The following is a 17024-nucleotide window of genomic DNA, read 5'->3' as shown; positions in this document are numbered from 1 at the left end:
TCGCTGCTCCGCAGTGACTGTCCCACTGCCATCTGCTGGTCACCATTCAGCAGGGTTAGCAGTGACCGTGACCTAAAAACACCCCACGGACAGCTGCTTCCTATCAGGGAGCTGTGCTCCTGCAGCTGAACTGTGGGGAGAGGGGAAGCACAGAGCAGCCTCAAAGCTACAAGCAAAGGTCCAACGTCAGCATCATTCCTGTGCTGTGGGTTCTCTCCTTGCACTGTGGGTGCTGTGATATTCTGCAGGCTGTGGGGAAAGGATGGGGGGGACATTGCATTTAGCTTCTTTCATTGCTGCAAAGACGAAGACGTGCTGGGGTGGGAGGAGGCTGCTTGGCCTCGTAGCAGGGAACCAGAAGCACTCCAGTATTAATTTCATCTTGGTTTTTTTTTGCTCTGAGCTCCCTTCCCTCTTGCTTTCCTTGCCCAAAAATTCCTGCTGGAGACACATTTTTGCTCAGCACTCAGCTGGGAGCTGGAGGAATATTCCCTCCATCATGCTGAATGTCCTCCTCCTCCTGCTTTTAAATGGGCTAAAAACATAAATCACAGAATCATGGCTTAGATTGGAGGGGACCTTAAAGATCATCGAGTTCCAGAAGATAAAAAAGCTGCAGTCCTGCAGAAATCAGCACCCAGGTGCTTTTAGAAAGCCAATAAATAACAACAACATTAAGCACTTGGAAGGAGCCAGAATGATTTGCAGCAATTCTACTTAAACACACAACCAGGATTGCTTTTCTGATACAAGCCGACTTCTGGATACCCCAAAAAGACACGATGTGCCCCACAACAGGCTTTCAGAACAGGATTTATTCAGTGCATGCTCTGGAGATGCACAGCACACAGCATCAGGGGGAGGACGCAGATATTGGACTTAAGGTCGTTCTCCACCTCATCTATTTAAGAAACCAAAGGATGCAGCAACCAGAAAAGGACCAGATCTTCTCGTCCCTTCTGCTGGTCTGCAAAACTCGTCCCACATTTAACACACCCTACTGGGAATCTTGAGATGAACAGAGCAGAAACGTGGAGGAATACAGCACACAGTGCTCCAGAGAATGAAAGCCATCCTGCAACAGGTCCTGGAACCACCGGTAACCTCTAACGTCATTCGCTTGGCTCTCCCAAGCTGAAATTGCACCAGCAGACCCAATTATTTTTCCTCCTGGACTCACATATATACGTCAACCAGGATCTGTATCTAACTGCAAATACATCGTCCACTTAAGTTCTGCAACGAGGGAAGCCGTGCAGAAGAAAGGAGCAGTAACTCCTCTCTAGTGCTGAAGGTTCTTCTTCTGTGCGGGCACACACGTGCAGGCACACGCGTACAATAAAGGCATGACAATGGAGTAACTGCTGGAGGGGTTCATGCAGGCAGCAGAAGTGAGGAAGGAGGCAAAGGCTGCAGAGGGATGGCAGAAGGAGAAGGGAGTACGTCTAGACACTGGCCATAGCTCTGCCAGAAGTAGGAAACACAAACCTCTTCTGTGGACAAAAATGCCATTTTTGGACAAGGAAGGAAGAGCTGACACTTCTCCAAAACTGAGACAAACAGACACATGAGGAGGGAAAGAGAGCATTTCTGTTAGAAATCCATCCTGATATACAGACATCAGACTCAACAATCGTGTCTTGCCTCCAAACAAATACCAAAACCAACCACCATGTCCCATTGCCATTTGGGTTTCCAGGGCATTCTGCTTTCCCCAGGACGTGATGCAGCAGGACCTGCCAGCCACACAGGGCAATGAGAGCTTAATCGTCTCCTATTAGAAACAGAGCAGAAGCCCAGACTGGCTGGGAAGAAAGGAGAAGCATTGGTGCCCAAGTTCACTAGCGTGATGGCAGACACCTTCCTGTCCCTGGGCCATCTCAGGAAGGGCACTGAGTGCCCATGTGATGGCCAGCTGCCCTTGGCACAGCAGGGCTGGAGCGGTGAGCAAGAGGAAGAAGAGTGTGTGTCAACCTGAACTGTCCGTGGTGTCTCCCAAGCCTACCAGGGTGGTGGGACAACCAATGCTGAAGAAAGCCTTGGTGACCGGTGCAGGGACAGCTGAGAAAGACTGTTCAAAGCAGAAGGCCCACCAGGATGACACTGGGCAGGAGGAAGAGCGAAAGGCCCCAGCAGGTACTGGGAGCTCCAGCCGTGGGCTGCTCCTTGCCTTCATGGTCTGAGTTTACGTCCAGTTCTTCAGTGCTCTGGGCATCTGCTGGCAGAAAAGAAAAAAACACAGAGTTAGAGGGGAAGATGTGAGCAAAAGAGAAACTCCCATTCATGCAGGTCTGTCAGGGATGTGCACCACGACACCACGAGGTGCAAGGCAGCAGCAAGGCACAGATCCAACGGAGACACGACACAGCTGGTGGGTGTTAGTGAAGAGCAGGCTGTAAACAAAACCATGCTTCACAAACCAGACATCCAAACAGACCCTTTAAGCGTTAGGGGAAAGAGTGAGGAAAAGGGCTGTTGCCACATCAAAGACGAGGATCCAAAGGACCAGTCTAATGCTGGTTCCTCCCAAGTGTGCTCCATGCTGCTTGGGGATCACTCAGTGTCTGCATGGCCATGCCAGGACAGACTCCACAATTACCTTACCTGAGAGGGAGGTCTGGAAAGCAGAGCTCTGCCCCTTTTCTTTGGAAGATGATGTTAAACGCATGAAGATGGGTTCTTCAGGGCTGGAGACCACTGACTTTGAGGGGGTTATGAGCTCAGCTTTATTGAAACCTAACTTGATCTCTGGAATAACCTGGCTGGGGGATGGAGTTGGACTGGAAAAGAAGGCTGATTTCTCTCTCTCATCCTCTTTCACACCATTATTTGTTTCTGGGACTGCTTTGGGACTGATGGCTGTGCCCATACTTTCTAATAGGTCTGGATTCTCTGTAGTTAAGGAGGCAACAGGCTCTTCAGTACCTAACTCTGCTTCTGGAAATACTCTATAATCTGGGTCTAACGTGGGCTCAAGGGAAAGCATTAACCCAGTTGTCACAATATAACTGGGACTTTCAGTTTCAGTGTGTTCTGTCTTTGTTGTGGTGGTGGATTCTGGCTTTGCTGATGTTACAGCAGTGGGTGTTGGCTTGGCTGTAGCAGGTTTTGGCTTTGCTGAAGTGGTGGCTGTGAGTTTTGGCATAGTGGGTGTTGGCTTGGTTGTAGTGGTGGTGGGTTTTGGTGTGGTTGGTGTTGGTTTGGTTGTAGTGGTGGTGGTGGGTTTTGGTGTGGTTGGTGTTGGTTTGGTTGTAGTGGTGGTGGTGGGTTTTGGTGTGGTTGGTGTTGGTTTGGTTGTAGTGGTGGTGGTGGGTTTTGGTGTGGTCATTGCAGGCTTTGTTGTGGTGGGTGCTGGCTTGGCTATAGTGGTAGTGGGTTTTGGTGTAGTAGGTGCTGGCTTGGTTGTAGTGGTTGTTGTGGGTTTTGGCATGGTGGTGGTGGGTTCTGGTGTGGTGGGTGCCGGCTTGGCTGTAGTAGTGGTTGTGAGTTTTGGTGTGGTGGGTACTGGCTTGGTTGTAGTGGTGGTTGTGGGTTTGGGTGTGGTAGGTGCTGGCTTGGCCAAAGTGGTGGTTGTGGTGGGTGCTGGCTTGGTTGTAGTGGTGGTTGTTGTGGGTTTTGGTGTGGTGGTGGTGGGTTCTGGTGTGGTGGGTGCTGGCTTGGCCATAGTGGTGGTTGTGGTGGGTGCTGGCTTGGTTGTAGTGGTGGTTGTTGGTTTCGGTGTGGTGGGTGCCGGCTTGGCTGTAGTTGTTAGCATGGTGGGTTTTGGCTTGGATGTAGCAGCAGTGAGTGCTGGCGTGGTGTATGATGCCTTGGTTGTAGCAGGCTGTGGCTTTGCCTTGGCTGTGGTGGCTACTGGTGTGGTGGCTGAGGGCATGGTTGTGGGTTCTGGCTTGGCCGTGACTGTGGTGGGTGCTGGTGTAGTGCGTTCTGGTGCGACTGGGGTGGATGGGCTTGGCTTTGTTGTCACAGAGGGTGGAGTGGTCTCTTCTATAGTGGGTTCTGGTAAGAGATGAAAAGTGCCATGGGTTAGCACAGGGGTCAGCTGGCCTCAACTGATCAGGGCCAGCAAAAGTCAACAACGGGCAGAAGGAGCAGCCAGAGGCTGCTTAGGTTGCTCTGGGCCGTTTCCCACTTCAGAGTTCCCAACCTGGAGAAATCTCATCTCCTTTACACAATCTCCTTCCCCTTAAGAATGGGGCATCCTCATGGAGCAATAACCACTGGCTATGGGAGGTCTGAGGTCCTTGTTCGATCCTCCTCATCTTGTGGCAGTTGACCTTTCTCAGGGGCTGCCATCACATGTGATGTCTCACGGTCCAGACCTGGAGCTGCTGGTCCAGGCTCAGAACTTGGACCTCAACCCAGGGGTCTCAGTCCTAATAGCCTGTCAAGGCACATGCACGGCTTTGCTTCACTTACCACACAAGGAGTTGACACAAACTCTGTCCTCAGGACACTGTGAACAAGAGGGTCCTTCCCTGTATGGCTTTCGGCCTTTCATGTTACCCCTGGAAGCAGAAGACACCAAGAAAAAGGAAATGTGAGGACAGAGGAGAAAACACCCATCCCAGAGAGGGAGTCTGATTCAACTGGAATATCCCAGCCGAAACAAAACTCATAATGAAAGCATGTCTCCTGCCACACACTATCAGCACAGTTTGATCCGTGTCCCGAACCCAAGACTGCCAGAACCAGGGGAAACAGTTCTGTGGACCTGTTCTTTCACTACCCCTTACAAAAGAGCAGTCAATGGGCATTTGGAAACAGGCCTTTGTCTCCCTTCTGCTGAATACTCCTAAGAAGATCTGCTGTTGCTCTCCATCTCTCAGTGAGTGGTCCCTGAGGTTAATCCCAGGGCCTCACAGGCAGGTGCCCACCCTTCCTCCCATCTCTTACCATTCTGCTGGTAGAAAACACGCTCCCCCCCCCCAGGCTATCACTGTCTATTGGGAAGTACAAGGCACAGAGCAAGAAGGTGATGTTTGTACTTTCAGCTGCTACAGCACCAGCCTTGAGCTGCTTTCCGGGGCAGCTCCCTCCCTGGTCTGTACCAGGAGCTGAACCAGACCACAGGAATCACAATCATGGGTAAGGATCACCAAACAACCCTTCCTTCCTTTATGACCAACCCAAGATAACAAAGGCCTTTCTCGAAATTGCTTTGCCTTTATTTTTGAGCACGTCCAAAGGCTTTTCCTGCCGTTCTATAGGGACTGGCAGCAGGGCATTTCCAGCACAGATGCCCCACCAAAATGAACCAAATCATGTGCGGCACGAGACTTACGGGGGATAATAGTTGCAGACAAGCAGGTACATGTCCTCTGTTTCAATTCCTTCAATCTTCTCACAGAACTTTGACCCACAGCCAATGCGGTGCGTGCTTGCCCAGACCACCTAGGACAAAGACCAGGGGTGAAGGTGAGGCGATGATGAAGGCAGATGCCTTATTGACAAGCCATACTCTGGCCTTGGAAGCTGCATCTGTCTGGAGCACCTTCCCAGCCTAGGGCCACAGCTTTTCTACTCCATAGCATCACCACCTCTGTTTTGATCCTGGACTCCTTCATAGATCCATCCTGAAACTTAACGCCAGTGTCTACACTCTTCTTCACTCCCACCACTCACTCAGACTGCAAAGGCACACTCAGATTTCATCTCTGCCTGAGGCAAGCCGGCACCCAGCTCTGCTGCACTGCCAAAAAACAGCTGCAGAGCTATTTTAAAAGATGTCTTATCCAAAAGGCACTGTGCCCAGGTCCCCCTGTATCAGTGATTCCTGGCTGGTGCCCAGCACAGATTCCCCATCTCTTTGCAAAGACTCTGGGAGGACCCAGGGCTCTGATACAGCTCCTTCCCCACCAAACTTCCCCTCTGCCCCAGCAGGTTGGTACCTGGGTGTAGTGGCCACACATCTGCCCAGAGACACACGTGGAAGTCGTCAGGTTGTAGAATTTCTCCTCCGCATTCCAGTCCTCCACAGCAAATTCCAGATCCAGCATTGGGGCCATAGCAAAGAGGTTTTCCCCCCGTCGGCCCCTCTCCTTGTTGTGGTCCCAGATGCACTTCTCTGCATAGGCCTGGGCAAAAGCCTCCAGCTCCGTGTCCCAGCTCTGCAAGGAGCTCAGTGTCAGCACATGGAGAGGGACATGGGGCTCTCTGACACACACAAGAGGGACTCCTGAGCTGCCTGCTCACAATTCTCCCATTCAGAATATTCAAGTCCCTACTCAATACGTGGGTGCCCTGAGTGCCTTCTAAGGAGTCCTTGGGGGAAGGGAGCTCCTCGGTCTGTCCCCGCACAAACCACACATATCAAACGGGTAGGTCAGCGCAGCAGCACGATTCTCAGCCTTGCCTGGAACACCTGAAATGTCAGCACGGAGCACCCTCAGCTCAGCGTGGAGAGCTGTAAGTCAGATGGAGGACAGGAGGACCCTGGGTCACACATGAGTGGGGATGAGGACAGGAGGGGGGCCGGACACATCTCCCCCAGCAGCCACACAGAGCCCCCTCCAGCATGGGGAGCAGCAGTGGTTCCCCATCAGCTCAGGCCCCAGAGGCTTTCTTGCAGGGAGAGGAGTGGGGAGCCCTGTGCTGCAGCTGCTTGGACCGCCCTCGCTCTATTTGATGGAGACAGCAGCTTCGCTTCTGCAGCAGGCTGGAAGGCAGCCCAGCAAACAGAGGGTCCTAAGGGGGACTTTCCTGGCTAGAGCCAGCACTGGGCATAAAGTGGCACAGAACGCAGCTCTGATGCAGGGCATTTGGCCATCAGGGTGTCGAGGGGACAAGGACAGCCCCTGAGCAGCAGCACTGTGGGGAAGCATCAAAATATCTGGGTGGGGGACAGAGAGCCAGCTGACCTCCCACCATGGCCCCAAGCCAGGCTGAGAGCAATGGGCTGGAAACTCTGCTTGGGAAACGCACACCGTTTCCCTCTGGCACAGAGCTGGGCTCCATAAACAGCAGGCTTGCACCTGTGGCATTTCCCTCATTTTAAAAGAAATGGCTTTAGGCTCTGAATCCCCCCATCATCTAACCATTTCCACAGCAACCAGACCCAAACAGAAACGTGGTGCAGCTGCAGGTGAGGTCAGAGACAGGGACGGCACAAGCAGCATTGCGTGCTGGGGAGGAAGGTTAGAACGGTGCTTTCATGGAACACCTCTGACAAGAAACTGTCAGGGCTGCTCGACATTGAACATCTGTGGTGCTCCTGATGTGCAGCATCAAGAGGTCCCGTGTGGTTAAGCAGATTGGATTAAATGAAGAAACAGTGCAGCCCTGTAGAGGGGAGCATCTCAAAGCAAGTGATCTGTCACTGCTGCTACAGCACTCCCTGCTTCCAAATCGCCACCAACGTAAGGATCCTGACCCACGTTTTAGACACATGAGAAATCGTTTCCCTCATGCCTTCTCTAAGAGCTTGGCTCCAAACTCCCTGAATTTTCTGCATCTTGCTATGTCCATGGGAATGGTGGTGCTTAGGAGCATGACAGAAAGCCCAAACCGAACAGCCTGGAGGTCACCCTTGAATTTTGGAGCCCAAACACCTGCAAAGGTAAATGAAGCACATGGAGCAATGCTTCACCAGCTGCTGGAGCAGGATTCCCCCTCTGCTGTGTGGCCCTGCTCAGCACCACAGCTCAGGGCAACACCTGTCTTTCTGAATGAGCTTCACATGAGTGAAAGCTGCACTGCTCTCACAGAGCATCAGGAGACACAGACTAAGCTCAGGAACTTCCAAAAGTGATCAGTCAACTCTAGGCACGAAAAGAAACTCATCCCTGTAAAGGCAATTTGGGGAGCCCCTCCATTGATATCAATAGCGCTAAGCAATTATTGCCCTGCCTCCTCCAGACAAAACCCCAATTCCTGCTGGCATTAAGGTTAAACCTCGCACCATTCCACTCTGGGATTCCCTGCCATAAAAGCCACTTACCATCTTCAGCATATCCATAGCGGGAGGAGAGACCTGCGAGCGATATTTATTATGCTCATCCAAGATGATCCTCTTTTCTTCATCAGTCAGGGACCAGCTCAGCTCCAGTGCTGTGAGCAACAGGAAAAGAGGAGAAAGACCTGAGCTCAGCATCGTGCAGACAGCTTCTGCTCTTAGCAGCCCACAGCTCTGGCAGTCAGATTTAAAGCACCTCCCAAAAGCAAGGAACACCCAACAGCTTGAAGATCGGGGAGGAAACATAGTTCTTTATTAGAGGAGTCTCAGAGCCACATGGAACACACCCATCTCACATATCAGACTTGATGGAGGAGCAGAAGTGGATCTGGTGCCAAAGAGCTCCCTGGGTCCACTCCCCAAGGCAGACCCTGTGCATCAATCCTAATTCCCTGCACTGGCATTTTCACGTAAGGATGTGCTGCTCCAAACGTCAGACATCGCCTCAACCATCTGTTATGTGGTCCCTTTTCCACCTTTTGTCCTGAACTACAATAATAATAATAGTAGTAAGCCCCAAACAACTGACAAAGAAATGCAGAGCTCTGTTTTACACAAGGGTGTTCCTTGGTCACTGAGACGCTTCCAGAAATGAAGGCAACTGCAACTGCTGAGGAAGGCTTGCAGTGCTATAACTCCCCAGCTGGGAGTCAGAGCTCCCCTTGGCCATCTCCTGTCTCTGTGCACTGGTTGTGTCAGGGGAAAGCAGCAGGCTGTGGGGAACAGCCTCCTGCCCCCTCCGTCCCTCTAGGAAGAGGTAACAGAAGGTTGATGTCCCTTCCCTGTCATCAGGAGGACGAGAGAAGGAGGAAGGACAAGATCCAGAGCTGAAATTGCCCCCAAAAGGGGAGTTAGCAGTCAAGAGCCACCTTCAGGTCTGTCTGAAATAGCAGACCATGAGCCCTGCAGGGACAGACTGCGCTGCAGCCACAGCCAGATACCTGGAGGGCTCAGGATCAGTTTCCCCAGTCGCACACTGCACCGTCTGTGCTGGAGACAGTCCTGCAGAGACCCTCTCACCTCCTCCCAGCTCTGTTCCAGGAGCTGCCCCTGGGGGTCACAGGCTGTTCAGAAGGATCAGTTGGGGGGCAGCTCTGGCTAGCAGAGCCAAGTTCATCACACAGTCAGTGCTGTCTCCACCCCTCCCCTCCCAGCTCTCCAGGCCCTGCTTTGCTGTTGTGCTTCTGCTTCAGACCACTCTCATCACCTCTCTTGCCACCATCGCTCTCCTACAGCCCCACCAGATCTTACCTCCACATATTAACTTCTTTATTAGGTCCAAAGTCTACAATGCTTTCAGTAGCCCAATAACTTCTGCAAGCAGTGTCTGAGGCTAACATCTCATCACAGTTCACATTTACTGCTAAGGTCAACAGCATGCCTAGAGTCTGGGTCAAGGCGAACCCATCTCCTTCACAAGACACTCCAATAGCTCTGCTGCATCCCTGGAGACCTGGAGAAACAAATAGAAAGGAACAATACCAGAATCCAACTCCTACCAGCTCAGCACGGCCTGGCAGATGAGGAACAAGGCAGTGATAAGACCTCAGCGAACCTACCAGTGTTTTCAAAGTGATGCAGAGATGAAGGGCTAAGCCTTAAGCAGCCCCTGGCACTACAGCATCCTCACTAGACCTTACTGGAGCAATGAGGATTAAAAAAATTGGGACACACAGTGCTTTCGGGGAAAACAGGTCTGGAAGAGTCACAACCAGGGCACGTGGCTCATGGAGAGACGTGAGTAAGAGCCAGAGCATCTGGCAAGGTCAGGCACGGCTGCTGGTGAAGGGGGGTGCAGCACAATTTCCCAACTTCCCAACCTACCCTAATGGTTCTTTCTGAAGCCAATGTCTGAAGCGTGGAGATTAACAGCACGAGGTCCAAGCCCCACCCTGGAGCTGACAAGCTCATGTCCAGCCGGCATTAGTAAGTGCATGAGGAATGCAGCTCTCCTGCTGCTCACTCAAGGAACAGCCAGTCTGCTGCACCCCTGGGAGCCAGCGGCCTCAGCACGAGACAGGAGCTCCATGCCGCTACCTGATGGGGGTGTAAAGGCTTCAGCTCAACACTGGCGGGCTCCAAAAAGGCCCAAGTCTGAACTGCAGAAGCAGCAAGACTTTTCTACTGACTCACGTCCTGAAGGTCTTCAACGTGGCTTCCTGGGTGCCTGTCAAGGTTTGCACATTATCCTGGTAGCAGTGGGAGCTTTCTCTCCTCTCCTTGCCTGCCTTATTCAGCTCTGGAGGTTATTATCTTCTGCCCCTCCATCAGTGTTTGGCTGAAATAAGCTGAATTGTGAAGGAAGGACAGACACCGTTAGTAGGAAGAAAGGAGAGACAGACAGTGCCACTGCACCTTTGCTTAGGGAACCAGATGAAAACTGGCAAAACGTTTTCCAAACATAAAGTATTCCAGCTTTTCACTCAAAATGACATTTCCACAAAGTGTCCTAAATGACCCCTCCGTGGCTGACACACAACATGAAGAATAAGAATCAGGATAGGGGGAGAGGTGCAGTAACACGTGCATTTCATTGCAAAAAGTAAAAACTTTTCTTTTTATTCTTCTCTACATACAAATCTCATTTATTTACACACTTTACAGACTTTTTTTCCCAAGTATTTACAAAGTTCTCAATATATTAAATTATGACCATCCATAAAATTCTGCATTAATTGCATATTTACATTCTTTTTTTAATCCACCACTGAATTTATAGTGTTCAGCATTACAACAGTCTTTATGTATATATAGCTTTACTTCCCCGCACCCCTGAGCCTTTAAATTGCCTCCCTCTCCCTGCAGACAAAGCAACAGCACAAAAAATAAAGCAACTGCCATTGGTTTGAATCTCCAAAGCAAAGGGGAAGACCAGCATCTCCCTTATTTAACTCAGCAGGACATGAAACCTATGCTTTATGACAATTAGTTTCCTGAAGAGGAAAACACACGGCTCTACAAACAGAATTTGCAAAGAGGACACCTCTTCTCACTCGAGGAGTTCCCACGCCGTGAGCTGGGCTTGCTGCTACAAAACCAGGGAGAGAAGGGAGGTGCTTTGAGCCAGCCCTGCTCCTTGCAGTAAAACCAGCTTCCCTGCCAGATCCTTACAGCAGGAGAAGCCAAAGGCCCAGGAAACCTGAGCCTAGAAAGTTCTCCAGGGCACTACAAAGGCAGCTGGATGCTGGGATCAGCGGAGACAGACAGAAAGCAATCAATAGAAGCTGTCAGCTTGGCCCCTACAGGTGATGCTGATTTCCTGGTACCGAAGGAAACAACACTCCTCGCTCCTCCTTTCAATCACCCTGAGTTCAGGACTGAAAGCAATGGTCAATGACCTTGCTTTTGGAAACCAGCCTTAAAGCACAACCATCCTGAGGTCCAGCTCACAGGCAGCATCCCATCTCTCCAGCTCAAGGAGCAGAGAAATGACTCGTCCACACCTCTGCCCATTAGGTTCTCAGTGTCCCACTGGTGTGACCTCAGAGAAGCTTTGCAACCTGTGGGAAGTCAGGTGAATAGAAGTCTCTCTCTCCCAGCTCATAGGCAAAGAGCTCAGAGCATGGAAATGTTAAGAATAAGGATGCACACATTTACTGAGCGCCCCGCTGGGCTGGCCAGGATGGGAAGTGGGGTGTTACCCAAAGCAGGGTGCACAAGTGCCAAAACAAAGCTAGAGGCAAGAGAGACCATGACAGACACACTGTGACTCATCCAATCACGTTTGTTGTTGCAATCTCTTGATAGTTGAGAAAACAGCCACATTCCCCTCAATTTTGCACTAGGCTCAGCAGCTTGCTAGGAGCTGCCTGCTCTATGGGTGAGGTTCTGTGAAGCCAGAGCCCCAGACGTGGAAGATGGCCAGGGCTCAGCTGCAGCCACAAGGCCAAGGTGCCCAGACCTCTTTTTGGCCATGTGAGTTTTGCCACCGTGGCCTCACCTCCGAGCTGTCGGTACCGGGCTCCCCGCCTGTGCTGCAATGTGGAAGGTGTTAGCACTGCTCCTCTGGCAGCTGACAACAGCAGCTACTCGAGAAGCTGCACTACAGATTGAGGCTCTGCACTCAGCAGCAGCTGTGGCCAAAATCAGCTCTTTATCAGCAGGAGAATTGCCCTCCTGTTTCTGCTTAGCAGCTAATTCCTTACAGCTCTTGGAAAAGGAAGAGAAAATATACTGGAAGTTTAAAAACAAATGATGTAAACTCCAAAGGGAGTAAGGTTGGGACATATGCAATGTATCACCTAGACGCGGATCTGGAAACTTATGCAGAGACCATAAAATGCACTTGGAAAGCTAATCTGCCAACAAGTCCAGATTCACCATCTCCTGGCCAACCAGCTGTAACACTGAGCAGTGGGGAAGCAACACGTGAGAGCACTTTTGCTAAGTAGGCACAAACTTACCCTAGAGTCCCCCCTTCTCCCAATGTAAACAGCAACATAAATAGATCCATTTTCTCTGCTATTTCCCAAAGGATCCAGACAGCCACAATGGCTTAAGTGTGACACTCCAAATGCAGGCATCTCACAGAGCTCATTGTCTCCACAGCTCTTCTACAAGTTTCATTCAAGGGTGCTTAGAAGTAACAGCAATCTCAGCAGTGATGGGCCCAGCAGGTCCTTTCCACGTGCACCTCTAACCAATGTGTTACAGAAATGGACCAGGTACAAAAACAGAGAGAGGTGAGGTAACCTTGTTAGCCTTTGAATTTGACTTGAGAAGCTGCCAAAGTGTAAATAGCAACAGTCACTACATGGACCCTAATTCCAGCATGACTGAACTCCTGAATTTCCATTAACTAAGATCCAGGCTTTAAGAAGAGGGAGAGGGGTGGTGTGTGTGTGTGTGTGTGTGTGTGCTGGCATGTACAAGATCGCATGTCGTGTCACAAGGGTAAAACACACCCCAAGCATTAACAATATTAACAGAAGTCTGATTAATCCAATTCCCTTTAATATTTTACTACAAATTAAATCAGTCTTTCTCTGTTCAGAGTCAGCCTCCTTCGGTTCTACTGGACCTGGAGCACATTGGTCCAGTGTGAAGGGCCAAACACACAGACTAACACAAGTGCTGGGGTTGTTCTCATTAGCTTACAGGAGGAAAAACAAGGGTTATGCACAGAAATGTTTGTGATGCAGCCTAAATTCTCTCAGGCTGAATTCTTTGGAGCAGGAACCGTCCTCTGCCTTATCCTTGTGCAGCAGCCAGACGTGGTCATCCCACTTGGCAGCTGTCGTCAGCCCTTAATAAGATTAGTAAGACATTTGCTCCCATGTGCCTGCTCTTGTTCAAAAACAAAGGCTGGGTAGACATTTTTCCAATCTATCATTTTAAGTATATCTAAAATATTTACAGAGGAGAAGGTTCTTGCTCCTGAGAACGGAGTTAACTTGCTTTCAAACAAAACCCCTCCCAATTCCATATTAACAAGTGTGAGAGTATGTCCTGAACCCCAGCCCTGGACTATGAGTTCAGCCTGACACATCTGTAAATGATCTTCAGCAGCAGGAACAGACCCAAAGGATCAAACTTGGAAGGGACAGCAGCATCCGCAGCCTGCAAACACTGAAACCAAGCCTCTCTCAGGGCACTGGATAAAGCAGTTGCTCAAGCAACAGGAAGCATGCGAAGGCAGCTTGGAACAGACTCAGGAAAAACCAACATTCATTCTGAAGACAGAGTTTCAGGTCTGGAAGAAATTGATGCCAAAAGAAAAAAAAAAAGGTATGGACATGGAAAATTTCTGGTGCTCCTGCAGGTAGCCTGGGCTGGGAACACAGGCAGTACCTCAAAGCAAGGGATATATGAAAGCAATCACACAACCCCAATGTCTCAGGTGCACAATCAGAAGATGATCTTGCAGAGAGCTTCTATGCATCCAGCCCTGTCTCTAAACAGAACTACTGTTGCACTCTCAGCACCTCACAGAAACCTGCATTGGTATTTTTGTTGTAGGAAAGGAAGCGGGGAAGAAAGCACAGTCACAGTTTGACTCACCTACAGCCTGCTGGTAGAGAACTGCAGGAGAGTGATCACAAACAGGTCTGAACAGATTCATTTGGTACAAGAATGGTGCAGTGAGTGAGGGTCTCTGCACTGAGGCTGTAGTGCTTGTGTGAGCCCAGAAGCACAGAGCTGAGGCTGACGATGCAGGGCACACTGCTGAGGCACACAGCTACACGTGTGAGAGATGGGGTGGAGGTGGGATATGTCAATTCATTCCCTTTATAGAGATGGCCTGGCATGTCAGGCTTCAAGCCTCCTCCCCAGGAGGAATGTATACCGAAATGTCACACACACCCTCCACTCCCAGTGTCCCCCACCTCGAAGTTTCAGAAGTGCCACAAATCCATAAAGGACACAAGATTAACCTCATCCTGAGAAACCCTTCTGTTGCTCATGAAAAAAATCCTTGCTGTCAACCCAGAGCTTACCTGGGGGGACAGGAAAGGTCATAAATAGCTTGAGCTTCTCCAAAATACATCTGAGAAAAGGCAAAGAATTACCTCAAGGGTCAGGACAACAATCATTTTTAAACACTGTAAACATGCAGGGTGGCAAAGCTGCCTGTCACAGTTGCCCCACTCTATCACTTTCAAGATGCTGCCTTGGCTTCAAAGCTGAAAGTCTTCTTGCCCTGGAAAGAGCTGTTTTCCTATGCCACAGTCCTTAGCTAGCAGCTCCATAACAAACAACTGCCGGCTCTGTCCCTTTGGCCACGAAGCTCATCATCCAGTAATCCATGCTGGCATAACCTGTGGAAGATGCAATGAAGAAACATCATTAGTACAATTCATGCCTAATGACTGCTTGCCTTTCCCATGAAGGGAAGAGGACATGCAGAAGTTCTTTGAGCCCCTGCCCTCAGTGGCACTCTAGGTTTGTAATACCCAGCAGAGCACTGTGTCTTACGTAGCCTCAACAGCTCAGTTTTAGGAATCTTTACACTGAGCATCTCATGGCACGCAGTTGTAGTCCAGGCCATGAATTCCCAGCCCAAAATCACCATGCTTCTGTCTTGCTACGCTCATTCACTACAGGTACACATAATATCCGCAGGTGTCAGCTAAGAAAAACCCAGATGGAAGCAGCTCCCCAGCTCCCAGAGCCTGCAGATTACAGCACAGCTACTCACCCAAATCTCCAGCTTCCAGATCCACCTTGAACATCTCACAGTGTCCTCTGCACTTGTCCAGAGGTGCAACAGTCAGGGTGAGATGTCCACTTCCAACAACAAAGAGGCTGTGCAAACTGTAGCTCTGGGAAGAGAGGAGAATATTTCAGAAGCCTTGCCAGTTTTTCTTGGATCTGTCTGATTAAAACAAGGGCAGGTTACTGCCCTACAACAAGGTGAGACAGCACAAACTACAGGTTTGCTGCTCCCTTAGATATCAATAGATATGGCAAAGCCTCCCAAGGCAGTTCTTCCACAAAACTCACATGGAAACAAAGATCAGGCTGGAAGCCCTCATTTCTGTGATATGTCTCCATTGCAGGTATTCCAAAATGGGTAGAACTTACTACCAGGAACAGCTCCCACAAAGTTGCCTCTCAAGTGAATTGTGTCCAACTGTGCACACAGACCAGGACATAAATGTGAGGAGCTGGGACACCCCATAGGCATTTCTAACTGCTGAGAGAGGTGGACACGATGTCCCAGCAACATATAAGTAGACACAACACACTTTCTCCCCAGTTCTGGGGGGTACAGCAACCTTGAGATGCCACATCACACAGCGGTGGAAAGAACTGAAAGCATGCAAATCCCCAAAAGGCCTACAGCTTCTGAAGGACAACTCACAGACAGGGAGACAATAGCTCCAGGATGAATTTCTCACCTTATTCCCCAAATCTGGGTGGCGGATGAGAAAGCAGTTCTCTAGGGAGACTGTCTTGGGGAAAGACAGCAAAGAGGAAGTAGGGAAAAATTCCTGCAGAATTTGAGTTCTGTTCACAGACCTGTTCCTAAAAAATAAAAGTGAAAAAAAGTCCAACAAGAAGAACATTGTATTACAGAAAGATCACATTATGATAATAGTTCCAAGAACAGAATTGTTCACAAACACTGATGCTTGATAAACACAGATGCTGGCAGACTAGTCTGTTTTTGGATGGGGAGATGGGGGCAGACTAGAGAAGCTAAGAGCGCAAACATCACTTAGGAGTAAAATTTGTCTTCCCAGATTCTTAAACTAAGCTCTTTTAGTACACGCAATAAGACAATATAAACAGGGAACAAACACGTTGTGGATACCTAAACAATTTCCTTCCCCTCTTCCCTTCAAATTATCCAATTATCCTGCGGGATTCCCCCGTGCTTTGCAGAAGTCATGGTATCTCCTCTCAGTCAATACAGACAGTGGAGGACTTTCCAGAGGTTATTAAAAATGCAAATCAGTTGCCACAGGTGATCAGACCACCGCCCAGATGATTAACACATGACCTGAAGAACAGGACCAAGCAGTCACTGGGATATTTTTATCATGTGTGAAGTCACAGCATGCAGAGCTTCATTTTTAGTGAATAAAGACTCTGCTTGGATCAAGTCAGAGTTGGCAGGCAGATGCAGCTCTAACCCACACCTCTTCCCCTTCCCTCCTGTTAAAGTGGAGCTCACACAGGCAAAGCTTGTGCAGCCCTGCAGCAGAGATGGACACATCCATCACCTGGATGGTTTCATCTTTAACTCACCAAGGAAGGAAAAATGGGAAGCTCTGTCTCGGGAGGCAGCTCCACAATTCAGATGAATTTTCTTCTATTATAATATCTGCCAGTTCAGGATCCTGGGACTGAAAGTGCTTTAGTTCTTCATAGGAGAGAGATTGTCCTGTCTTAAACAACACAGAAACAAAATAAAAAGCTGTCCACTGGGTGTTTCTCCCCTCTCCCTTTTCCATCCATTGAAGAACCTCCAAGAGTGACAGCCACCACGTCTGCTATGTGTCCAATCACAATGACAATTAATCAGAGGAACAACTTGCTAAGGATGCAGACAGCTCTTTACCCTCCTGACATACTTAAATTTGGGCTAAATGTATTCTTAGATGTACATTCCACCTCAATTAAT

At 49.7% G+C, this 17024-nt stretch overlaps 2 protein-coding genes across 14 annotated transcripts in view; both read right to left on the bottom strand.

Annotated features, from left to right (window-relative positions):
- Nucleotides 1-797: 797 nt before the first annotated feature.
- Nucleotides 798-13229, bottom strand: PI16 (peptidase inhibitor 16). 10 transcript variants are annotated; one of them, XM_025143865.3, is made up of 8 exons: nucleotides 9779-13229; nucleotides 9206-9407; nucleotides 7940-8049; nucleotides 5892-6110; nucleotides 5285-5394; nucleotides 4420-4508; nucleotides 2605-3999; nucleotides 798-2218 (listed from the first exon to the last, which is right to left on the bottom strand). In XM_025143865.3, exons 3-8 carry the CDS (start codon nucleotides 7955-7957, stop codon nucleotides 2076-2078), a joined length of 1974 nt encoding a protein of 657 aa, XP_024999633.2. In that variant the 5' UTR covers nucleotides 7958-8049; nucleotides 9206-9407; nucleotides 9779-13229; the 3' UTR covers nucleotides 798-2075. The 10 variants fall into 10 exon arrangements, with proteins under 10 accessions (XP_024999633.2, XP_040508836.1, XP_024999634.2 ...); XM_040652902.2 differs by having other exon boundaries at nucleotides 9206-9991; nucleotides 10084-13229; XM_025143866.3 differs by having other exon boundaries at nucleotides 9206-9991; nucleotides 10088-13229.
- C6orf89 (C6orf89 homolog) overlaps nucleotides 10483-17024 on the bottom strand; it is a 20700-nt gene continuing 14158 nt past the window's right edge. For all 4 annotated transcript variants that reach the window (XM_015298899.4, NM_001012548.2, XM_015298901.3 and 1 more), the window contains exons 5-8: nucleotides 16649-16788; nucleotides 15796-15922; nucleotides 15093-15216; nucleotides 10483-14712 (exon numbers count right to left, since the gene is read on the bottom strand). In XM_015298899.4, coding sequence (XP_015154385.2) covers nucleotides 14627-14712; nucleotides 15093-15216; nucleotides 15796-15922; nucleotides 16649-16788 — 477 coding nt within the window. In that variant the 3' untranslated portion in view covers nucleotides 10483-14626. The remainder of the gene's footprint in view (nucleotides 14713-15092; nucleotides 15217-15795; nucleotides 15923-16648; nucleotides 16789-17024) is intronic.

Source organism: Gallus gallus, chromosome 26, assembly GCF_016699485.2.
Source record: "Gallus gallus isolate bGalGal1 chromosome 26, bGalGal1.mat.broiler.GRCg7b, whole genome shotgun sequence".
Lineage (NCBI taxonomy): Eukaryota > Metazoa > Chordata > Aves > Galliformes > Phasianidae > Gallus > Gallus gallus.
This window is presented reverse-complemented; position numbering and strand designations above follow the sequence as displayed.

Coding starts and splice junctions, on each gene's coding strand:
- PI16 (XM_025143864.3), bottom strand. CDS start 8,092: ATGCTGAGCTCAGGTCTTTCTCCTCTTTTCCTGTTGCTCACAGCACTG. Junction 4,509..5,284: donor GTCTGCAACTATTATCCCCC/GTAAGTCTCGTG, acceptor TTCTGCTTCCAG/GGGTAACATGAAAGGCCGAA. Junction 4,000..4,419: donor TTGTGTCAACTCCTTGTGTG/GTAAGTGAAGCA, acceptor ATCTCTTACCAG/AACCCACTATAGAAGAGACC.